Source organism: Heteronotia binoei, chromosome 1, assembly GCF_032191835.1.
Source record: "Heteronotia binoei isolate CCM8104 ecotype False Entrance Well chromosome 1, APGP_CSIRO_Hbin_v1, whole genome shotgun sequence".
Classification (NCBI taxonomy): Eukaryota; Metazoa; Chordata; class Lepidosauria; order Squamata; family Gekkonidae; genus Heteronotia; species Heteronotia binoei.
Genome location: NC_083223.1, coordinates 134,185,303 through 134,210,696, shown reverse-complemented (window position 1 = coordinate 134,210,696; position 25,394 = coordinate 134,185,303). Strand labels below are relative to the sequence as shown.

At 47.7% G+C, this 25,394-nt stretch overlaps 1 protein-coding gene across 2 annotated transcripts in view; it reads left to right on the top strand.

Annotated features, from left to right (window-relative positions):
• SYNE1 (spectrin repeat containing nuclear envelope protein 1) overlaps positions 1–25,394 on the top strand; it is a 621,543-nt gene that overhangs the window by 216,801 nt on the left and 379,348 nt on the right. For both annotated transcript variants that reach the window (XM_060240915.1, XM_060240910.1), the window contains 5 exons: positions 300–479; positions 7,177–7,327; positions 9,438–9,596; positions 10,361–10,543; positions 11,585–11,686. In XM_060240915.1, the coding sequence (XP_060096898.1) occupies positions 300–479; positions 7,177–7,327; positions 9,438–9,596; positions 10,361–10,543; positions 11,585–11,686 (775 nt within the window). The remainder of the gene's footprint in view (positions 1–299; positions 480–7,176; positions 7,328–9,437; positions 9,597–10,360; positions 10,544–11,584; positions 11,687–25,394) is intronic.

Genomic DNA, 25,394 nt, shown 5'->3' with positions numbered 1-25,394 from the left:
GTAAGGGCAAATGCTGTATTACATTAGACAAAAATTAGCCTAAATTTGTATTAAATATTTGCAAGTGCACTGCATGACTGGCTGGGAGCAGTATTTATGTGGCCATTGGACTATAATATTTTGTTGTCTGTTATATCACCATAAATATGCAATAGTGCTATGAATATCAGCAACTTTGCTCCATATATTTTTTTTAATATTGAAGCAGGCATTGTGCTGCATTTTTATCTGTTGCTCTTACGTTGCAATATGTAAACCGGCAAAGTATTGACATGTAATACAAATTTGTTGATTTGCAGATTAAGGATTTTTAATCAGTTGAACGATGAACTGAATTCTCACCAGCATGAACTTAAATGGTTAATGAGCAAAGCAAAACAAATAGTTCAAAAAGATATAAACCTTGCTCCAGAAGTTGACAAACAGATAAATTGTTTGGAACTCACTTGGGAAGATACTAAGAAACTAATCCAGGAAAAGTAAGTACATAGTTAAAAGCAATGTGCAAATATAGTTAGGAATGCATAAAAACTCAGCTGTTCGACCCATGCCTTCTTCGAAAGCTGCAAGCAGAAAAATAATTGTTTTATGATCATTTCAGTCATTTGTTGATCTGTTTGTGGTGAGTGTTTGACAGGTTATTTCACTTGATTCCTTGCTAACCATGCCGCACAGCGCAACCAGCTTTTTGTATATGCTTTTCCACACAGCCCAAATGAGATCTACCACCTTCCCAACCTAGCTGAATAACTGCTCTGCTCAGCAAGCAATTATCTAAATATACATTAGAACACTCATAAATCATATTAAAAAGGAATGAATAAATGCTATGGTTCAATAAAATCCTACTCTTCAGTTCTCATTTAAGTAGTCCTTAATACTGCCAATGGCTGCTGATCAGTGGAATCAGCAGCATTTTTGCACATGCACAGTTTGGGCAAAACCCAATGCAGATCAATGCAGATACTCACAAAATATATAAATCTGTCATCATAGAGTCTGAAGGGACCTCCAGGGTCATCTAGTCCAACCCCCTTCACAATGCAGGAAACTCACAAACACCTCCCCCCAGTTCACAGGATCTTCATTGCTGTCAGATGACCATCTAGCCTCTGTTTAAAAACCTCCAAGGAAGGAGAGCCCACCACCTCCTGAGGAAGCCTGTTCCACTGAGGAATCACTCTAACAGTCAGGAAGTTCTTCCTAATGTTGACCCAGAAACCCTTTTGATTTAATTTCAACCCATTGGTTCTGGTCCTACCTTCTGGGGCCACAGTAAACAATTCAACACCATCCTCTATATGACAGCTGTGTTTCAATAAAATGCTGTGTTTCAATAAAATCCTACCCTTTGATGTTTGGCTCAGTAGTCCTTTGTAATACTACTGCCTGCTAATCAGTTTGAATCAGCAGCATCCATGGACCTGCACAGTTTTGGGAAAACCTGATGCAAACTTATTAGCAGGCATTCATGCCTCCTCAGCATGAACCAAACAGATGGAGCAATTGGCTCCATCTAATTGCTACTTTTGAACATGGTAAGCTCAACTATCAAATGTACTCACAGCAAAATTTGCAGCACCCCTAGGTTTTAAATTTTTAAACATTGAAATATTACAGTGCCTTATTTGATGCTATGTATAATCTGTAGTTTCATCTTGGAAAAGAAGTGATTGTGTATGTATTGGTTAGATGAAATTATGGAAAAAGAATAGTCATTCAGTAAGAAATGCTACATGATACATTTCTGTATGGTGTCTTCTGTATGCAACAGGCATCAAAATATCTACAAGTAATTTCATATATAAACTTCCCTGTGCACTTAGGTCATCATCAGCTCTTTGGAGGGATGTTAGGATGAAAATTTGATAGACCAGGGGTCCCCCATGTGGTGGCTTTGGGCTCTGTAATGTACTGAGTGAGAAGACGTGTTGAAGGCAACATGCTTTATTAGCGAGTACATCACAAGCAAGGCAACGCGGGCCACGTCCCGATTATATACATACCCTGGAACAACCCTCAGTCTGGCCAGGTCCAATCCTGGCCAGTTAAACTTCCCGCCGCAGATCTTGATTGGCGGAGCGCATTTGCGGAGCTACGTCCGGGGACCAGTGGACTTCCACTGGTCACCTCCGTAGCATCCGCTGTGTTGTTATTTCGGGACTGAAATGCAAGACACAACACTCCTCCCCCCCTAGTTCAAGACACAAAGTCTTTCAAGTAGGCTGGTGCCCTGTGTTCCCAGGTCAACCTCCTCTGGGTTATTTGGGGAGTTGGAGCGGCCACCATGGCTGGCGGGTCGGCTGGTTCCTTGTGGTGGGGTGATGCCAGAAAAGGGCTGTCTGTCGCCTGTTGCTGTTCCAGAATCTCCTCTCTGGGGGAGGGTGCTCCCTCCGCTGTTGTGTCAGTGCGGCCGGCATAGGCTGGGCCGCTTCCGGGGGTGTTGCTGTTAGTACTCCCCCGCTTCCTGTTCCCCCGATCGCTGTCAGTTCTTCCGGCAATGTGCAACGGCGCAGCTGGTCAATGTGCCTCCTTAGGATCTGGCCCCCCTTCGACGAGACCTTGTAGGAGCGGGACCCAGTGACCCGCAGCACCTGGGCGGCTAACCACTCCAGCCTGCTTGCAAAGTTCTTTGCAAATACCAGATCCCCTGGAAAGAATCCCCTAGCGGCTTCCCTGGTTTCAGGTGAACTGTGGAGGCCCGTAGCCCAGTCAGGATGCAACCTGTCTAGCCTCGTGATCAACTTCCTCCCCATTAGTATCTCGGCAGGGCTTAACCCATTGACGGGGTTGGGGGTGATTCTGTTATCAAATAAGAAGGCTGCCAGGCGGTGATCCCAATCTCCCTGTATAATGCGACCCAGGGCCCCTTTAGTGGTGTGCACCATGCACTCTGCTTGGCCATTGGTGGCTGGATGGAAAGGGGTGGACCGAATGTGCTGGATGAGGTACCGAATCAAGAACTCATGGAATTCCCAGGAGGTGAAAGCGGTCCCATTGTCCGTGACGAGGGTCTCAGGAATCCCATGAGTGCTAAAGACCCTTCGCAAAGCTCTGACCACCGCCACGGTGGAGGTTGAAGCTACGGAAATCACTTCCAACCACTTAGTGTATGCATCGACTAAGATAAAGAATATTTGGCCCTGGTATGGCCCCGCAAAGTCTAGGTGTAACCGGGACCACGGCCTCCTGTTGGACTCCCAGCAGTGGACAGGAGCACTGGGCAGATCAGGTCGAAACTCTTGGAAGGGTTGGCACCTTTGAACCCACCCTTCTATCTCCTTGTCCATCCCCGGCCACCATACAAAGCTACGTGCCAGGGCCTTCATGTGCACTATCCCCGGGTGTGTTTTGTGTAGGGCTTCCAGCACTTGCTTCCGCAATAGCGGGGTGGGAACCACCACCCTGCTACCCCAGAGAAGGCACCCCTTGTGCATGGACAGTTCATCTCTGCGTGATGCGAATGCCCTGAATTCTGCGTCCAGTTTGCCTGCGGGCCACCCCCTTCCCACCCAGTCTAAAATGTGTGCGAGGATGCGGTCTCTATCTGTGGCCCTAGCTACCTCAGCGGCGTGGAGGGGCCTCTCTGGTAGAGTCTCTATAAGCATCACATGATGGCGGGGGCGGGATTCGGGTCCATAGAGGGCAGCGGCAGGCGGCTGAGGGCATCCGTGTGTCCCATAGCTTTGCCGGGGCGGTGGACCAGGGCATATGTGTACAAAATTGAGGAACTGGTTCTACTGCAGGATGCGCTGTGACAGAATTTGCGGTGTCTGGCAGTCTGGGGTGAGGAGGCCCAGTAGCGGCTTATGTCCATGGAGATCGTGAAACGCCTACCGTACAGGTAGTCATTGAATTTATGCACACTTGCCACTATTGCGAAGGCCTCCTTGTCTATCTGAGCATAGTTGCGCTCTGCGGGGGTCAGGGTCCTCGAATAATAGGCCACTGGAACCTCCCTCCTGTCCGGGAGTTGGTGCCCCAGAACGGCGCCCACCCCGTACGGGGAAGCATTGCAAACCAGAATCACTGGTAAGGATTTGTCAAAATGGTGGAGCACATCATTGGAAACTAGGAGGTCCTTGATTGCCTGAAAAGCGGCGGCCTGCTTCTTTTCCCAGACCCATGGGGAATTTTAATTGAGGAGCCTATGAAGGGGTTCTGCGATGGCCACTTTGTGGGGCAAAAATGAATGATAAAAATTTAATAATCCCAAGAAACTTTGAAACTCCGTATTGCACGTGGGGGCCAGGGCGTGGACAATAGCCCTGGTCTTGTCGGCTGTCGGGTGGATTCCCGCGGCGTCTACTGCAAACCCCAAGAACTCTACCCTCGACACCCCGAGGGAACACTTCTCCCACTTTACTTTAAGTCCCGCCACCTGGAAACAGCAGAGTACCTCATGCAGATGGCTGCTGAACTCCTCAGCATCTGGGGCGGCGATCAAAATGTCATCAAAAAATGGTTGCACTCCGGGGATCCCTTTGAGAAGAGAATCCATTATGCTCTGAAAAATCCCCGGAGCCACACTAACCCCAAAATGCAACCGCCGCACCCGAAAAGCACCCCTGTGAGTCACAGTGGTCTGGACTTCTGCTGTCTTGGCGTCCACCTTAGAGCCTGCTAGGGCTGCCAGTACGTGGCTGACCACCAGAACGGGGTATGGGTTGTCCTGGAGTGCCTTATTTATTGTGCACTTGTGATCAGCGCATATGCACACATTTCCAGTCGGCTTCACTGGAGTGACTATGGGTGTTTCCCATGCAGCATAGGATACCGTTTCTAGCACTTCCTGGGCCGTGAGGCGTTTCAGCTCCGCTTCTATTTTTGGTTTAAGAGCGAACGGAACTTGCCTGGCCTTCAGCCTTATCGGTCTCATGTGGGGATTGAGGGGTAAGGTAATGGGAGACCCCTTGTAGCACCCCCAGGGTGTAGAACCCCAGGGACCCATCAAACACTTCCGGGAATTCCTGGCACACGTGCTCAAAATTTTGCGTTCACATCTGCTGCGCCCCCACTATTTGAATACCCAGCGATCGAAATCAGGCCAGCTCCAGTAATGTGGTGAGCTGGTGTTTGACCATGAGAATGTCCAGCTTGCCCTTAAAGTTCTTAAACTCTACCCTTACAGTGGCCCAACCCAAAATCTGTACAGGGTTTTTTTTGGAAGTCCCGCAGTATGAAGTCCGCCGGTTGCAGCTGGGGCCGGCCACGGGGACAAAGTTTTCGTAGATACTCCTCCAAAATTATGGAGATGGAGGAGCCTGAGTCCAGCTCCACTAGGCATGGAGCGCCCTCGATTAGGACCGACACCCTGACCTTATCTGGGGTGGTGAAGGGCAAGTTCATTACCTGCAGGCTAGTCGATGCAATCAAGTAGGCATCAGTCAAGTCGTGGTTGGTGGACTGGCATCTGCGGGTGGCCTTGGCCCGGCAAGCCCGCGCTATGTGGCCCATTCTTCCACAGTTCATGCAGTCCACGTTGCGATAGGAGCAGTCTCGGCGCTCGTGTGGATCCCCACAGCCGGCGCCCTTGGTGTTGGCTGGTCTCTCTGTCGCTCGTGGCCGAGTGGGCGCTCTCGGTCCCATTCCTGGTTGGCGACATAGCTGGTTTGCCTCCTCCTCCTCTGGGTTGCCTGGTGCCATCTCCTCCTGGTGGACGGCTTCCATTCGCGGGTTGTTGTAAGCTTTGGTTGCTCTCTCAAACGCGGTGGCTTCATTGAAGGCAAGTTGGAGGGTGAGCTTTTCATTTGCAAAGAGCTTTTGCTGCAGTCTTTCATCTCGGAGGCTCCAGACGAAGCAATCCCTCAGGGTTTCATCCAGCTTGTCGAAGCTGCAATTCCCCGTGATTTGGCAAAGGGCGGCCAGGTAGATGGCGGCTGTCTCTCCCACCCCTTGATCCCTCTTGTGGAAGAGGAATCGGCGGGCGGTGATGGAAGGCTGCAGCAAGAAGTGCCCAGTCAGGAGTCTATCTCCTCGTATGTTTTCTCGGTGATCTTTGCAGGGGCCAAGAGACCCTTTGCAATCTCGAATGTGGCTTCCCCGCAGACACTCAGGAGCACGTCTCTCTTACGGCTGCCATCTGTAATCATGTTCGCTCATAGGTAGCAGTCGACCCGCTCCGTGTAGGTCTCCCACCTATTGGGGTTGGTGGGGTCAAACTCTGCAAGGTGGCCCATCGTCCTACTTGGGTTAGCCATGGCAGCGGCGGGTGCTTCCGTCTCCCTTGAATGCGTGCCTTCCTCATCTCCGGCCAGGTCAGTGAAGTCCTGCTTGGGGAGTTACCTGGCTAGGATTCCATCCTCGTCGCCACTGTAATGTACTGAGTGATGAGACGTGTTGAAGGCAACATGCTTTATTAGCAAGTACATCACAAGGCAAGGCAATGCAGGCTGGGTCCCAATTATATACATACTGCGGAACAACCCTCAGTCTGGCCAGGTCCAATCCTGGCCAGTTAAACTTCTCGCCACAGATCTTGATTGGCAGAGCGCATTTGCGGAGCTACATCCGGGGATCAGTGGACTTCCACTGGTCACCTCTGTAGCGTCCACTGTGTTGTAATTTCGGGACTGAAATGCAAGACACAACAGGCTCCTTGGTACCCAATGACATCTTTCCTGGTGCTCACCAAGTGTTTTTAGAATGTGGATGGTGCCAGGTGGAGCTTTTGCCAACATGACTTCTGATTAGCCATTGGAGATGTGATTGATTGTGCAGTTTTTTTAAAAAAAAAATACATTGTTTTGGCCCCACTGCTACCCTAGCAGAAGGATCTTCTCTGTCTGGTAAGTGAAGGTAAGCAGCAGAAGCCATTTTGTGGCTGTGCTCACCATACTATGTCAGAATTCCAAGGGTGCCTGCAGACTCAAAAAGGTTGAAGACCTTTGGCATGGAACATTATCAGATAACTTGTTCTGTGTATCTGTACCATTAGAAGTAAAGTTTATTCTATTTTGCAGATTTATAGAACTGGCTAGGCTTGACTGTGATAAAATTGCTAGTGGTGTTTTCATTTGGTTCCTTGGATTGTGGTAATTTTTTAAAATTTAACTTTATTAAATTATTTTACATAGCTACATTTTACAAATTTATATCTAATTGGTTGAAGAGGTATGGTATAAATACTTTAATAAATATTAATTAATTAATATGTATCATCACATCTCTTGACAGGCAGGAACAGTGTTATATCCTCACTGATCTGATTAGAGAATATCAGAACCTGAAATCCATAGTAACTAAAGCTGTAGAGGTTGCTAGCAATGTAACAATGATCAAGATCATATTAAAAGATCAAGAAGATGTGAAATGGTCTTTATCAAAGGTAATGCACATATTTTCCTTTAAAATAATGGCAGTAGAATTTGTTTAGTTCATGTATGCAGATCTTAATATATAGAAGCCCAAACACACCCCAGCTTTCTGTCCTCTCTTTCTTTCTGCCAGACTGCTCATATCTCTGCTTTCCTCCATGTCTGGCCAGTACAACCTGAAGGGCAACAGCCCAAACACAGTCCACCAGTCATCTGATTTGACAAGTGCTTGATAGCTACATTGATTTGCAGTCTTAAGGAGAAAGTTGAAATAAGAAATTTGTCAAGCCCTTATCAGGCTGCAATACATAGAATACATACAATTCTGAATACAGCATGGCATGAAACAAGTTCTGCAGGCCTACTGTCACGCCCTGAGCCACTCGGTGGGAAGGGCGGGATATAAATCCCAGATAAATAAAAAAATAAATAAATAAATAAATGTACATAAGTTTTGCTAACACATTAAAAATTGTATTATTATTTGTATGTATATATTTGTCTCTCACACATGATTTCTTGATTGGTTTGTCTTGATCCTGATTCATCAACAGACTTCTTAACAATTGCAACAATTTAAAAATCCCCTGGGTAGGAATTTTGAATGATGGACACAACATTAGGAATGTCTTCTAGGTAGGATTAAAGTTGCAATCCTGTGCTCATTTACATGGGAGTAAACACCACTGGGCAAAGTAAGAATTCTGTCCTCTCAGACTCCAGATACAGAAGGCTCAAAGTGAAGTAGAGACCACAATCCTACTAAATTTAAATTAGATTTATGTTGCAGAAGCTCCTAGCACACTGGAACACATTTAACTTGATTTAAAGACAACATGCTCAGATCTGCACAGGTACCACTTTATAGGACAGAAAGTCTATATATCCAGTGATGAGAATATCATATGAGGTAGCTGAGTATACAATAGACCTGCTTTGTTTGCACTGTGCTGTATCATGGTGCATATACACAGAGCCACCATATCTGTTTGATCCTAATTGCAGTATAAGTAAACTTAGTGATCCTGAGACTGTTTGTTGCTCTTAAATTCTACTGAAGTCAATGGGCCTTAAGTTAGTCATTACAGTTTAAATCAGGGGTGTCAAACATGCAGCCCAAGGGCTGGATCAGGCCCTCGAGCAACTCACTATTGTCTGCTTCCTTCTCCCTCTCTTGCTTCATTTTGTGTCACAGCTTGCTTTGCCAGGCTTGTGCAATCACACAGGAGCTATAGAGCAAACTCTCTATTTTCTCCATTGGCTGACCAACACATAAAGCAGCTTATGTACAAATGCTCTCAATGCCCAGCCATTTCATGTTTTCCTCTCAGTCTTAGGTTCAAAGCATTGACCATGAGATTTCTGTAATGAATGTCAATAAGCCAGTTTAGTGTAATGGTTAAGTGCGTGCACTCTTATCTGGGAGAACCGGGTTTGATTCCCCACTCCTCCACTTGCATCTGCTGGAATGACCTTGGGTTAGCCATAGCTCTGGCAGAGGTTGTCCTTGAAAAGGCAGCTGCTGTGAGAGCCTTCTCAGCCTCACTCACCTCACAGGGTGTCTGTTGTGGGGGGGGGAGAAGATATGGGAGATTGTAAGCTGCTCTGAGTCTCTGATTCAGGGAGAAGGGTGGGGTATAAATCTGCAATTCTTCTTCTTCTAAATCAAAAGTAGATTTGCAACTTACAGATACACATTTGAACAACACCTGAACAGCATCCTGAAGATTCCTACAGCACATGGTCTCCAGATAATGGTGCAATAATTCAGAGCAAATGGTTTCAGTTATCAGAGACTGTTAAATAAACAAAATATTGCAAGAGTGCTAATGTTTTAAGCATGTTTTATTTTAAGGGTTTAAAAAAAAACATTTAATTGTGTTTGCTTGTGTCCTTTATAAAGTTTATATCTCTGCTACCTGGCATTACATTTTATGACACACATGGCCCAGCCCGACAAGGTCTCTTTTATGTCATATCTGGCCCTCATAACAAATGAGTTTGACACCCTTGTTTAAATGATACACTTATCTTAAAATTAAGTGTCAAGAGGTCATTAAGCGGAGTAGATGGTAGACCTCTTTAAAGCGGTACATAACAAGCATATATTTTTGTTCACAGCATGAAGCAGCTAGGAATGAACTGAATGACAAACAGAAGGAACTGGATAACTTCACTAGCAAAGGGAAGCACCTGCTAGCAGAGCTGAAAAAGATCCCAAATTGTGAGCCCAAGCCTGTGAAAATGGATATGGACAGTACTGTGGACAAATGGCTAGATGTAAGAAAAAAAGATTACATAATCATGGAATCTTAAAAGCCTAATTGCAGTGCAATGTAGGGCAGAGTAATTCATTTATTTCTAGATCAAAGATGAAAAAAATGGAGGAGATTACTCATTCATTTTAAAAGAAAAACTAATGGAAATCAAAACAAATTAATCCCATTTCATTGGTTTCAATGGGAAATTCATTTCTGCCCATAATGGGATTCTTGTGCAAACAGGAAACAGTCATCAAAATAAACAGGAAGCAAACAAGCAGCCGTTAAAGTCATTTAGAATGACTTGGTCCTAATAACACTACAGAAAGCAGAATCTTATCGTTTCTCCAGAATTTTAGGAAATTCTGCGATCTGTCTTTTAAAAATCCTCTACATTTCAATCTCAAGATTTTTACCCTATATCTCTTTTAAAAACCCTCTACATTTCAATCTTGAGATTTTTCCATTACTGTACAGTAGCCAATGAACATACCATTCTCCCTCCTCCATAAGGAGAGCTGTGTTTCTGGAGAAGGATGGGGTGATTTTGTTCCCTTTCACCTCCTAATTAGAGTCCCAATTTATATGTCTGTTCATATGTAAGGGGCTCATGACGGCTGGAATAATCTTTCTGAAGGTCAAAAAGGAAGGTGGAGTGCCATGAAAGTCTGTGTTCCTTCTGATGACATCGTTAGATTCAAGCCATTTCTCAGTTTCCTTGTAATATCAGAGATTTAGTTCTAGAAAATGTTCTTCAGGTACTGTTTCCTTTCATTGCATCAGGTTTCAGAGAAGCTTGAAGACAACATAGAGAAGCTGAGAGTTAGTGTATCACTATGGGAAGATGTGCTGGCAGCTGGTGATGATATTGATGGTTGGTGTAGTAATTCCATCTCACAGCTGAATGACATCATAAGCAACTTGACAAACTGTCAGGGAACCAAGGCCTTCTTGGAAAAATTTCAGGTGACATAAAATACTCATATGCAGTAATTTCTCAGTATTATCAGCTACCAAATACTATCAAAAAGGAGCTTGGCTTAAGTGAAAAGGTCTTGGCTGAGACCTTTTGTTAGATCCTGAAAGACCTCTAGTAGCAAAATGCCTTTTTATTATTATGGACATGGACAGATAACCTTTATACTTTAAAAGCTCTAAGGAAATGTGACACATCTCTGCATACAAAGACATATTGCCACTCCCTGCAGGATTTCTGTCTGAGGACAAGGGCAGGAAGGCAAGTTTTATTCTCACCACAGTAGTATCCCAACTGCAAGGTTTACTTTATCAAAAGACTGAATGGCCACTGTGGATAAATGGAACTCACAAGCCTAAATTTCTGCCCATGTGTGAGTGAGAAAATCCCTTACCCATCCCAGACCTCCTGTCCAGCCAGCTCCCCTCCTCTCTACTCCTGAAATCTATTCTCTCTTTGTCTAACTTATGCCATCACTAGCTAGTCATTTATTAGAGTGCTTCCCTCCTGAGGATTAAAACTCAGATACCTCTTTATCTAATTGTCACTTTGCCACCAGTCTCCTTGCTACCTGGATTCTGGATCTCTTGCTTCACTCATTCTGCAGCGACTAGCACATTTTCTTGCACATTCTGGGAATAAAGGGATGTTCTTAATACTTATTGTTTTCATAAAGGTAATATTCAAACATGTTGGCAATTCCTATGAGAGTTTCTACCCAAGTAACATACTTTCTTTTGTTTGCTATATAATTTGTTTTCTATCTTCAGCTTCCCCCCCCTTATTTCTCCGGTGGAAAAATTAAAGATACATGTACTATAATAGTATATAGTGCAGCAGTTTGCAACTCTTTCTCAAGTATGGGGTAAAAAGAAAAAAAGTGGAGTAATCTTAGGAAATGAGAAATTTAATGCTTTGTGGTTATTTTATTTTGAATAAAACATTTTCTGTTCTGTATTTGTTTATTCTAAATTACTGCTATCCTCATCCACACTTAACAGTTATAAATTTATCCACATGCTCTCTTACAGTCTCAAATTAAGCATAAAGAGCACAATTTGGAGCAACTCCATCCAAAAATATGTGAACTCAAAAAGCTAATAAATATAGATGAACTTCCCACAAATCTTCAGGTAAGGTATCATTTTTAACACTTTGTAGCTGTAGTTGAATTACAACATCCTGCAGAATGTGGTAGAAGAAACTAAAATACAACTTGCTCACATCCTTTTAACCTCAAGAAATACAATACATATTGAGTTCAAAGGGACCTGAAAGTTTTCTGCTGTAGTACAGAAAGATAATTTACATAGGAAATTGTGCAAAGATTAGTTAGGGATGCCAGTCCTCAGGTATTGGCAGGGGTTCCTCCAGTTTTTAGGGCTCCGAACACCAGCCATCTAGCCGGCAGGGGAAGCCTCACTCCAGCAGTTGTCTGGAGCCCCTCCTGAAAAGAGTGGGTGCAGGGCCAGTGTTACCAAGTTAGTAAGTTACCGAGTTAGCCTAGAGTGCCATCTGGTGACAGGGGCAGCTCCTGCAGGCCTACCTTAGACTCTATTTCTCAGCGGTGCCAGCCTCCACCCAACGATGACCCCCAGCAGCCGCTGCCCCTGAGCCGGACCCAGCCCAACCGGTGGGGCACACGTGCGCCCTACAAGAGGAGGAGCTGCAGAAGCCATCCGGCCCTTCCCAACAGGAGCAATGGGGTGGCAGGTGCGCTCCCCTTCCCAGCACGTCAACTCTCTTTTCCCACGTGTGGAGGCGGCAATGGCAGTGCAGAAGGGAATAAGTCAAGGGAAACTACATCTGGGTGCGTTACATCTTGTGCCCACCACTCCACAACCTGATGCCCTCTAGCCACTTGGGATTAAGGAGCAGGGCTTTGATAGCAGTGAACAAGGAAAACTTTTCAGTAAGCTTAAACTGCTGAGCCTCCCTGTTTATAAATTGTTGTGAACTGCACACAGGGGAATAAATAGAAATGTTCAGTCCCAAAATTGGTAGCTACATTCAAATGTTCCAATTGCCGCTCTTGCTGACAGATCTGCAGCGCCGGTACTAGGCTTTCTGGAGCCCTAGGCGAGGCTACCCACTTGCACTCCTCCATACCAGTCTGGCTGTCAAGTGCTCCTCAGTTCACTTGCCTTCCTCCCTGTTGTGTCTTGCAATTCGGTCCCTGAATTGCAACACAGCACGCGTGCGTGCGCACAGAGGTGACCAGTAGAAGACCGCAGGTCACCGGATGTAAGGACATAAATACACTCCGCCTATGAAGATCTGTGGCGGGAAGTTTAACTGGCCAGGATTGGACCTGGCCAGGCAAGAGGGTTGTTCCGGGAGATGTATTTAATCGGGGACCCCACCCCACCATGCTCTCTTTGTGATGTTCTCGCAATAAAGCATATTGCCTTCTACAAGTCTTGTAACTCAGTACATTACATTGGCGACGAGGATGGGATGCTAGCCAGGTAGTTTCCCCATCGGGAAATCGCCGACCTGGCAGGGGACGAAGAAGGCACGCAGCCCAGAAAGGCAGAAGTGCCCGCCGCTGCCATGGCAAACCCGCGCGGAATGACCGGCCACATCGCAGAGTTCGACCCTGCCAAACCTGAAAGATGGGAGACCTATGCAGAGCGTGTCGACTGCTACCTACAGACGAATGTGATTATGGAGGACAGCCGGAAGCAAGACGTGCTCCTGAGCGTCTGCGGGGATGCCACATTTGAGATTGCCAAGGGTCTCTTGGCCCCCGCGAAGGTCACCGCAAAAACGTACGAGGAAACGTACGTCAAACTCCTGACAGGGCATTTCTCGCCCCAGCCATCCATCATCGCCCACCGATTCCTGTTCCACAAGAGAGATCAAGGGGTGGGAGAGACGGCCGCCGTCTACCTGGCCGCTCTCTGCCAAATCGCGGGAAACTGCAGCTTCGACAAGCTGGAGGGAGCCCTGAGGGATCGATTTGTCTGGGGCCTCCGGGACGAAAGGCTACAGCAAAAGCTTTTCACAAAAGAAGAGCTGACCCTCCAACTCGCCTTCAGTGAAGCCACCGCGTTCGAGAGAGCCGCTAAGCCTCAAGCGGAAGCCATCCACCAGGAGGAGACGGTGTAAGGTGACCCCGAGGAGGAAGAGGCGCACCAGCTCCACCGCCAACCAGGAAACGGGCCGAAAGCTTTCACCCAGCCACGAGCTACAGAGAGGCCCTCCAGCACAAAGTGTGCCAGCTGTGGAGACCCACACAAGTGACAGGACTGCCCCTATTGCAACGTGGACTGCAGGAACTGCAGAAAAGTGGGTCATATTGAGCGCGCCTGCAGGGCCAAGACCAACCGCAGGTGCCAATCCACTCACCACGACTTGATCGATGCTCACACAACAGCATCGACCAGCATCTAGATAATGAATTTGCCCTTAGCCACCCCTGATAAGGTCAAGGTGTCGATCCAAATCGAGGGTGCTCCCTGCCGAATGGAGCTGGACTCGGGATCCTCCATCCCCATAATCTCGGAGGAGTCCCTCAGAAAACTCTGCCCCCACGGCAGGCCCCAGTTGCAGCCTGCTGATTTCATCCTGCGAGACTTCCAGAAAAACACCGTACAGATTCTGGGATGGGCCACTGTGAGGGTAGAGTTCAAGAACTTTAAGGGTGTACTGAACATACTTGTGGTCAAGTACCAGCGCACCACATTACTGGGGCTGGCCTGGTTAGACCTCTGGGCATACAAATAGTCGGGGTGCAGCAGCTACAAACACACAATTTTGAAAATGTGTGCCAGGAATTTCCAGAGGTGTTTGATGGGTCCCTGGGGTGCTACAAGGTGCCTCCCATCACCTTACAGCTCGACGCCCAAGTGAGACCAATAAGGCTGAAGGCCAGGCGAGTTCCGTTTGCTCTAAAACCAAAAATAGAAGCTGAATTGGACCGCCTTGTGGCCTAAGGAGTGCTAGAGCCGGTATCCTACGCAGCATGGGAGACCCCCATAGTCACCCCCATGAAGCCAAATGGGGACATGCGCATATGCGCAGACTATAAATGCACAATAAATAAAGCGCTCCAGGACAACCTATACCCCGTCCCAGTGGTCAGCCACATTCTCGCATCCTTAGCCAGCTCTAAGGTTTTTGGGAAGCTGGACTTGGCGCAAGCATACCAGCAGTTCCCAGTGGATGCCAAGACAGCTGAGGCTTAAACAATAGTGACGCACAGGGGAGCTTTCAGGGTGTGGCAATTGCAATTTGGGGTTAGCGTGGCTCTGGGACTCTTTCAGAGCATAATGGACTCTCTCCTTAAAGGAATTCCCGAAGTGCAACCCTTTTTCGATGACATTTTGATCGCCGCCCCGGACGCCAAGAAGTTTAGCTGCTGTCTGCAAGAGGTACTCCGCCGCTTTCAAACAGCAGGACTTAAGGTGAAGCGGGAGAAGTGCTCTCTCAGGGTGCCAAGGGTGGAGTTTGGGGGGTTTGCAGTGGACGCCGCGGGAATACACCCAATGGCAGACAAGACCAGGGCGATAGTCCATGCCCCAGCCCCCACGTGCAAGGCGGAGCTACAAAGTTTCATGGGACTCTTGAATTTTTATCATTCATTCTTGCCCCACAAAGCTGCCCTCGCGGAACCCCTACATAGGCTCCTCGATAAACACGCCCCATGGGTCTGGGGAAAAAAGTAGGCCGCCTCTTTTCAGGCGGTCAAGGACATTTTGGTTTCCAATGGTGGCGGTGCTCCACCATTTTGATGAGTCCCTTCCAGTGATTCTAGCCTGCGACGCTTCCCCATACGGGGTGGGCACCATCCTGGAACACCGACTTCTGGACGGGAGGGAAGTCCCCGTGGCCTTTTACTCTAGGGCCCTGACCCCCGCGGAGCGAAACTATGCCCAAATAGACAAGGAGGCGTTGGCAATCGTGGCAGGCGTGTACAAATTCAACGACTACCTCTATGGCAGGCGTTTCACAATTGCCACGGACCACAAGTCGCTGCTGGGCCTCCTGGCCCCGGACCGCCAGACACCGCAAATCCTGTCACAGCGCGTCCTGCGGTGGAACCAATTCCTCAACTCGTACACATATAAGCTAGTACACCACCCTGGTAAAGCAATGGGACATGCAGATGCACTCAGGCACCTTCCATTGCCCTTTATGGACCCTGACCCAGTCCCCGCCCACCACGTGATGCTACTGGAGACTCTACCAAAGAGGCCTCTCCACACCGCTGAGATAGCTCAGGCCACGAGAAGAGACCGCATCCTCGCATGCGTTTTCGACTGGGTGGGAAGGGGGTGGCCCATGGGCAAACTGGACTCTGATTTCAGGGCATTTGCATCCTGCTGGGAAGAACTGTCCATACACAAGGCCATGGGTCGCATAGTACAGGGGGATTGGGACTACTGCTTGGCAGCCTTCCTATTTGGGTACCGAATCACCCTCAACCCAGTCACCGGTTTAAGCTCAGCAGAGCTGCTCATGGAGAAGGAAGTTGACCAGTAGGCTAGATAGGTTGCATCCAGACTGGGCCCCGAACCTCCGCAGTTCCCCCGAGACAAGAGAAGCCGCTAGGGGGTTCTTTCCTGGGGATCCAGTCTACGCGAAGAATTTTGCAAGCGGGCGGGAGTGGTTACCAGCCAGGGTGCTGCGGGTCACTGGGTCCCGCTCTTATGAGGTCTCTTCTGAGGGAGGCCAGATCCTGAGGAGGCACATTGATCAGCTGCGCCACTGCACCATGCTGGAAGAACAGGCAGAGACCGGGGGAGCTGGTAGCGGAGTAATAGCGGTAACACCACCAGAGGCCACCCAGCCAGTGCCAGCTGGAGCGACCCCTCCCCTGTGGGCTGCAAGGAGAGGTTCCAGAGCAGGCACTGGACAGCGGTCTCCTAGCTGCACCCCACAACGAGGAACCAGCGGCCCCCACAGCCACAGCAACTGCTCCAGTTCCCCAGATAAAACCTAGGAGGTTGAGTAGGGAACGAAGGGCACCGGCTTACTTGAAAGACTATGATCTTCTTTGTGGTCTCTGTGCAGTCCCACACATGGGTTTTCCCGCTGGGACAAACCCGACCTCGGCGAATTCAAAGCTAGCCTAGGTGTTTATTTTGGATCGCGTTCTCTCCTGCTCTGGGGAGCAGGCATCCACTGCGCATGCCTGGAGCGAGGGGAAGGCACTCCACCCACCCAGTTTATTTCTAACCGCCGCCCGGGATAGTCCTTCCTCGCTGCATCTCCTTCGTCAACCTAGCCTATTTACCTTATCCTATACCTTTTCCGTGCCTGACCCCATTCGATCTCTTCCGATCTTTGCTTCTCTTTCTTCTACTGGTATCGTATAATATATATATATATATATATCTTTACCCGCTTTTCTATCATCTTACTTCCCTTCCCTATCCCCCCCTTCCCCCCGGGCACATGGAAGGAAAAGATCTTAAAATCACTTTTAAAAAGTGTACTTGCTGCGGGGCGAAAATCCCATCATCCGACGGCCATTCGCTGTGTTTGTTTTGTTTGGGGGAAGCCCACAGAACGTACACTTGCATCCACTGTATTCAGTTCAGAAAGCAGGCCAGAAAAAACCACGCCGCAAGACTGAAGAGTCACCTCTTAGAATCCTCTCTGCGACCTACTATGTCGCATTCTTCTGGGCCCCAGAGATCACCGCCCTCCCTAACTTCGCAAAGGGACACGGCGAAACCGGCAGCTTCAGTGGCCTTGGCTCCCAGTAAGCCTAAGTCCGGGAAACATACAAAAAAATCCCACAAATCCAAGAGAAAACACTTGGAGTCATCTAAGGGCCACCAGGAACTGAGAGGTACATCGAAGTCGGCCCCACCAGATCCCAGACCTTCTGATGTTGCGGCTCCGACAGTGACCTCCGTACCAGTTGCCTCCGACTCCAACCATATCACCACAACTGTTGATACTGATGGACAAAATCGAAGAGGAAGTTATTCGAATCCAGTCCCGTTCGCCATCACCATCCATCCACGAGTCCATGCCTGAACACTTCCTAACTGAGGAGCCGACAGAATTGTCAACCCAGATGCAAGAACACCAACTTGACCTACACTCCTTCCGGGATGTGTCCACACCAAGTAGATTCAAGGATGCCACCGTATCTCCGCTGCAAATAGAATCCCCTCGACACCGGGAACCCCGGACCTATCGGTACCGAGAAAGATCCCCTAGCCAAGAGAGAGATAGAGATTTACACCTCCGTTGGTACCACGAAAGATCTGCAAGCTGGGACAGAGACCGTTACTGCTACTATAGTAGGTCTCGATCTCCATATAGATCTTCATATAGATGTCACTACACGCCCTCGAGATCCCCTTCGGTTGATTACCATCGCCATCAATACCCTCGGTACCGTACCGAACGATACCAAGAGTCATGACCCCGGTACTGTGATGACTCTTCTCAACCTCGATACAGAGGAATGACTCAGCCGCACCAGGATCCGACATCACCGACTCCTTCGACTTCGAAACAACCTTCACAACAACCGAGTCAACCCAAGACAAAGCCTCTGCTTTCGGTACCGACACTACCCACAACACCTGATGTCCCAGAAGAGGAGTCTGAAGCTGAAACCTCTGAATCATCGCATTCAGTCTCCTCCCCAGCATCACCAGCATCTGATATTGCTAAGCCAGCTGAGCTGTCCCCTTCAGAAGGAGCAAAATCTTATTTGGATTTAATTTCTAATATGGCCACTACACTGAATATCAAGTTAACAACTGATCTCCCAAAAATATCCAATGTGGTCCACGAATTGGTTCACGCCGATCTGCCTGCTGGATCCTCTCTACCAATGTTACCTGTCCATCTTGAAGCCCTGAAAGAAGCCTGGGATAAGCCAGCCTCCATCCCTCCTACATCAAAGCACATAGAATCACTATACAAGATTCATGCACAAGAATCCAAATTTCTGTTTAACCATCCTGCTCCAAATTCGATGATCGTGTATTCGTCATCTAAGTCCAAGCAAACACGTCATCCTGTACCACCAGAAAAAGAAGGAAGGAAACTAGATACACTAGGTAGAAAGCTTTACTCCATCTCTACAGCCACAGCTAAAATAAATAACTATCTTGCTTATTTTGCTGCCTACTCCTATAATATCTCCTCTCAACTGAGTAATCTAGTGACATCCTTACCAGAAGCCTCCCAGAAATAAGCTTCTAAACTCTTACATGAGCTTAATCGTCTAAGCAAACTGCAAATCAACACTGTAAGACACTCTGTCGGATGCTCCTCCAGGTCAATGGCTGCTGCTGTAGCACTACGCAGGCATGCTTGGCTACACTCATCGTCTCTCCAACCAGATATAAAGTTCAAAATTGAAGACCTCCCTTTCGACGGACAAGGACTATTTAATGCAACCACTGATGACATCTTAACCACAGTGGACGATAGCAGGAAGAGAGCCAAGAGATTGGGAGTTAACCAGCAACAATCTCAAACTAATAGACAGAGACCATGGAAGACACCGTTCTACAAACGCCCTCGCTCTCCCAGACAAACCGACTACTGGAAGCGCAAGGCCCCTCCAGCTAAGCAGCCATTCCACCAACGCCAACGGCCCCAACCAACCAAGAAGACTGCCACGGCTACAAAGCAGTCTCTTTGACTTGCTCATCCTGCCACCACCACCAATACACCACCCTACTGCATCCAGACTCCTTCCCTTTTACCCCATGTGGAAGTCAGTAACAACAAACTCATGGGTTCTAACAATTATCCACAGGGGTTATTCCATAGAGTTCGCTTCGCCCCCGAAAAGCCATCACTTCATACCTACCCCTCCCTCCCTACCTCTCCAAGAAGAAATTGCCACTTTTCTGGCCAAAGCGGCCATAGAGCTAGTTCCACCTCAATACCATTGCATGGGATTCTACTCCCGATACTTTCTAGTTCCAAAAAGGAATGGAGGGCAACGCCCGATACTGGATCTTTGTGAACTCAACAAACATATCCAATACAAAAAATTCCGCATGATCACCCTGCAGTCCATCCTGCCTCTCATCCCCAAGAACACTTGGATGGCACTCATCGACCTCCAGGATGCATATTTTCACCTTACGATCAACCATTGCCACAGAAGATTCCTGAGGTTTGCTGTCGGGAACGATCACTATCAGTTCCGAGCACTCCCATTTGGCCTATCCACAATGCCAAGAATCTTTACGAAATGCATGGCAGTGGTAGCAGCATCCCTTCGTCAGCAGAGGATTGCAATTTATCCGTATATAGATGACTGGCTTGTAGTGAGTCATTCGAAAGAACAACTAAAACCGAATATTTCGGTAACTCTAGAACTCTTGTCAACTCTAGGGTTACAAGTAAACCGCCAAATGTCCAATCTCGCTCCAACGCAAGATATCCAATTTATAGGAGCACGTCTATCGACTGTAGATCACAAGGCCTACCTGCCAATAGACAGAATAACCAACATTCAATCTCTGGCCAGCACTATAATATCTCAACCAACCCAGACAGCCTTTACCTTCCAACGCATGCTGGGCTTGATGGCGGCCACAACCTCGGTTCTCTCTCATGCAAGACTTCGCATGAGACCCTTACAACTGTGGTTCGTTCGATCATTCCATCCTCAGTGTCAGTCTCAACGAATCCTACTAACAGTCCCACGTCACATTTTGCCACCATTGGAGTGGTGGACAGTACAGGATCATCTCCTCACTGGGATGCCATTCCTAAGACAACCTCCATCAGCCATCATCACCATGGATGCCTCGAGATGGGGTTGGGGAGCCCATTTCAACACATTAACAGTGCAAGGACAGTGGACAGCATACGAGAAATCTCTCCACATCAACTGCCTGGAACTCCTAGCAGTCCACAGAGCACTCAAGTCCTTCCTGCCATCACTTCACGGTCGTCACATTCAAGTAACATCAGACAATGTGGCGACTGTGTTCTATATCAACCGACAGGGAGGGACCGCGTCCAACCGTCTCTGCAAAAGAGCTCTAGCCCTTTGGTATTGGAGCATCGCAAACAAAATACACCTCACAGCTGTACACTTACCAGGGGTCCAGAACACCCAAGCGGACACCCTAAGACAACTCATCAACGACCACGAGTGGACACTCAAGAGGTCATATCTCCAACCAGTTTTCAAGAAATTTGTTCCCCTCATCGATGTATTTGCCTCTCCAGACAATGCCCAATGCACCCGATTCTATATGCGAGGCCCCCCTTCGATCCAATCTGCGGGGGATGCCTTCCTCCAACAATGGGACGGACCACTCCACTTTCTATTCCTGCCCATTCCACTAATAACAAAGACGCTTCAGAAGATCCAACTGGATCAAACCAACTGCATACTGGTCATACCTTGGTGGCCCCGTCAACCTTGGTTTACAACCCTCCTCCTTCTCTCCAACAGCGTTTTCCACTACTTCCCTCAAACTCGGGATCTCCTCTCACAACAGAATGGCAAGGTCCTACATCATGACCCAGGTCGCCTCCGACTGACTGCATGGAGGATTAGTTTTTAGACTTCCCTGAGGAAGTTAGACACATTCTATTAAATGCCAGAAAACCATCAACTAGGAAATCTTACGCTCTGAAATGGAAGCGGTTCACTGACTACGCTACTCACCACAAGTTCCATCCAGCATCCTCTTCTATATCACAAATTCTCTCATACACCCTTTCTCTCTTCGAATCCGGTCTTACCTACTCATCGCTGAAAGTGCATTTAGCAGCCATTTCGGCCTTCCATCCGCATATAGAAGGACGCACAGTGTTTTCCCATCCTGCTGCAAAATCATTCCTTAAGGGCATTCTACATCTCCGGCCACCAATCTGTCAATTATACCCAACCTGGAGTTTATCCTTAGTCCTAAGCCAACTAATGAAGCCTCCCTTTGAACCAATGGCATCTATCCCACTACATCTCTTATTGTGGAAAACAGCACTGCTAGTGGCGCTTACATCTGGCAAAAGGGCCAGTGATATATGAGCCTTTCGAGCAGACCCTCCTTACACTGTCTTCCCCCATGACAGGGTAGTCTTGCGACCTGACCCCACCTTTCTCCCAAAGGTTGTGTCACCCTTTCATTTACAGAAGACAACTACATTACCGTCCTTCTTTCAAAACCCTTCTGACAGGGGCCAAAGAACTCTGCACAATCTTGATGTATGACAAGCCCTTGCTTACTATATAGACAGAACGGGTCCCTTTCGTAAAGACTCGAGACTTTTCGTAGCTTATGGAACCCACAAAAAAAAGGACAAAGAATCTCTACCCATAGACTCTCTAAATGGCTGGTGGCCGTCATTGCACTATGCTATCAACTGGCTAATCAACCTGCCCCAGAACACCTACGAGCCCATTCAACAAGAGCTCTTTCTACGTCCTCTGCCTTCTCCAGAGGCGTGCCTATGGAAGATATCTGTACTGCCGCACTTTGGTCTTCTACATCGACGTTCGCCACGCACTATGCAATAGATGTTCGTGCACGGCGAGACTCGTCCTTTGGACAGGCTGTACTCCGCTCCATCTTTGATTGAAGCCCGCAGTCTCTCCATCGGCAAGTGCAGTTTTACTATATTACATGGATGTTCTTGACTGATATGCATGTTTAACATCTGCAGTTCCTTTTCAGAACCAGCACCCACCTCCGTGCAGTTCAGCTTATCAGTCACCCATGTGTGGGACTGCACAGAGACCACGAAGAAGATAAACAGGTTGCTTACCTGTAACTGATGATCTTCGAGTGGTCATCTGTGCAGTCACACACGCCCGCCTAGCCATCCCCACTGCTGGTTTCTTAAGTTAATCAACACTTATACTACTACTATACAGCGGCTTGAAAGAAACTGGGTGGGTGGAGCGCCTTCCCCTCGCTCCAGGCATGCGCAGTGGATGCCTGCTCCCCAGAGCGGGAGGGAATGCGCGCCAAAATAAACGCCTAGGCTAGCTTTGAATTCTCCGAGGTCGGGTTCGTCCCAGCGGGAAAACCCATGTGTGTGACTGCACAGATGACCACTCGAAGATCATCAGTTACAGGTAAGCAACCTGTTTTTTTCTTGAACTAGTGGGATAGGAGTGTTGTGTCTTGCAATTCGGTCCCTGAATTGCAACACAGTGCCCGTGCGTGCACGCAGAGGTGACCAGTGGGAGACCGCAGGTCACCAGATGTAAGGACATAAATACACTCCGCCTATGAAGATCTGTGGCAAGAAGTTTAACTAGCCAGGATTGGACCTGGCCAGCCAAGAGGGTTGTTCCGGGAGATGTATATAATCGGGGACCTGGCCCCGCCATGCTCTCTTTATGATGTACTCGCAATAAAGCATGTTGCCTTCTACAAGTCTCATAACTCAGTACATTACACTCCCCCACCCCCATACCCAGGTTCAAGCCCTGCAGAGTCTAGCCTTGAGAGGCTGCTGGGGCAGAAAGTAGGGTTGCCAATCTCCAGGTGTGGGCAGGGGATCCCCTAGCTTGGAGGCCCTCCCACTGCTTCAGGGTCATCAGAAAATGGGGTTGGGAGGGAAACGTGTACTGGGTACTCCATTATTCCCTATGGAGACTGATTCCCATAGGGTATAATGGAGAATTGATGGGTGGTTATTGGGGAGGGGGCTATTTTTTGAGCTAGCATCACCAAATTTTCAGCATTGCATCCATTGCCTCTTCTCAAAACACCCACCAAGTTTGAAAAGAACTGGGCCAGGGGGTCAAATTCTATGAACCCCAAAAGAAAGTGCCTCTATCCTTCATTATTTCCAATAGAGGGAATGCATTGAAAAGGTATGTGTTCCCATTAAATGTGATGGCCAGAACTCCCTTTGGAGTTCTATTATTCTTGCCACAACCTTGCTCCTGGCTCCACCCCAAAGTCTCCTGGCTCGACCCCCAAAGTCCTCAGATATTTATTAAATTGGACTTGGCAACCCTAGCAGAAAGTGTTTCCAGGCCAATTTCCTGAGAGAAACACCTCTACGAAAAAGATGTTATTTTAACCCATGATTGAGAGAACAGTGGAGCATTACAACAGACACTACATTTATTACTCTTCACACTTAAGAAACCTAATGACGTAGACATCAGTCTCTAAGTCTGACATGTTTATTGTCTTTGCTATTTTCCCCCAGTTCAACCCAGGCTTTAATCTGTTAAAACATTTTCACTATTTTGCATACTAATCCATTGCCACTCTCTATATGTAGGACTGCTAATTCTATTCCGTACTATTGTCTGACAAAGTGTGCTTGGCACGCAAAAGCTCCCACTTTGAATAAAACTTTGCTGTTCTTAAAAGTGCCACCAATACATGTCAGGACCTTGAGCCAAGGAACCACACAGTCTGATAATTCAGCAGTTTATTCCATAAGCATCTTAAGGCAGGACACCATTTTTGCTAAGACTAATGTCTTAGCTCAGGGACTCCCTTTTAACCCCTCGCCCCAACTGTTACATTTCAAGCAAGCTCTGGGATTTGAAGCGCAGGAATATTTTGACGGGTTACCCTCCCACCGAAAGTCTTGGAAGTCCAGGTGCACATTTTTTTTCTTCTTTCAGCATCTGACCTTGGAGGCCAGCAGAGGCGGCATGAATAATAAGTTCCATAGATAAGCAATGCCCAAGAGGGGAAGAGAAGAAAAACCAAGCAAACAGGCAATCACAGCAATTGTAACTACACAGAATTCATGGCAAGAGGAATACAGTTAACCACAGATATATAATGACTCTTGACAATACACAGTTGTGCAGGAAAAGGAAACAAACTGAAATAAACTGGTCATCTGAAGTGGCTTAAAAGCCTTAGTTTTAGGGAAGAACACAGAGCGCTTCCTAAATCCCCTGCTTAACATGATTAGGGGAGTCCTGGCTGCAAGTTACTCCAGTCAACTCACAAAAAAAAGCCTCTGCTCCTCTCTCTGTTCTTTTCAGCAACTCAAAAATGTATTTGTAAATAAAGCAAATATTGCAAAATTGTCATAAGTGTTTAGTGCTCTCTTTTTCAGCATGAAACAAATATGACAAAATATGGAGAGAAGACAATAAACAGGAGTGAGTATAAATGGGCAATTTTCGCAGTGGAAGACAGTAAGCAGTGGGGTGCCGCAGGGCTCAGTACTGGGCCCCATGCTCTTTAACTTGTTCATTAATAATTTGGAGTTGGGAGTAAGCAGTGAAGTGGCTAAGTTTGCAGGTGACACTAAATTGTTCAGGGTGGTGAGAACCAGAGAGGATTGTGAGACACTCCAAAGGGATCTGTTGAGGTTGGGTGAGTGGGCGTCAACATGGCAGATGAGGTTCAGTGTGGCCAAGTGCAAAGTAATGTACATTGGGGCCAAAAATCCCAGCTATAAATACAAGCTGATGGGGTGTGAACTGGCAGAGACTGACCAAGAGAGAGATCTTGCGGTTGTGGTAGATCTCTCTCGGCTTGGCTTCGCGAACGAAGATTTAAGAAGGGTGCAATAGTCCACGACTGCTGCAGGCTCGCTGGTGGCTGACAAGACCAATGCGGGACAGGCAGGTCCGGCCACAGTGGCTGCAGGGAAAAATCTGATTTAGGGTTGGTGCTGTAGCAGTGCGATTCTTCCTCAATCTCCTTTTGTCCTCAAGACCAGCTATGTGTGCGTTCTCAAAGGAAGAGACAGCCTGGTGGATGGTGTGCCTCCATGCTTTGCGATCTGAGGCTAGGTCAGACCACTGGTGATGGTTGATGCGACAGGTGCCAAGGGATTTCTTAAAGGAGTCCTTGTACCTCTTCTTTGGTGCCCCTCTATTTCGATGGCCGGTGGAGAGTTCGCCATACAGGGCAATCTTGGGAAGGCGGTGGTTTTCCATCCTAGAAATATGCC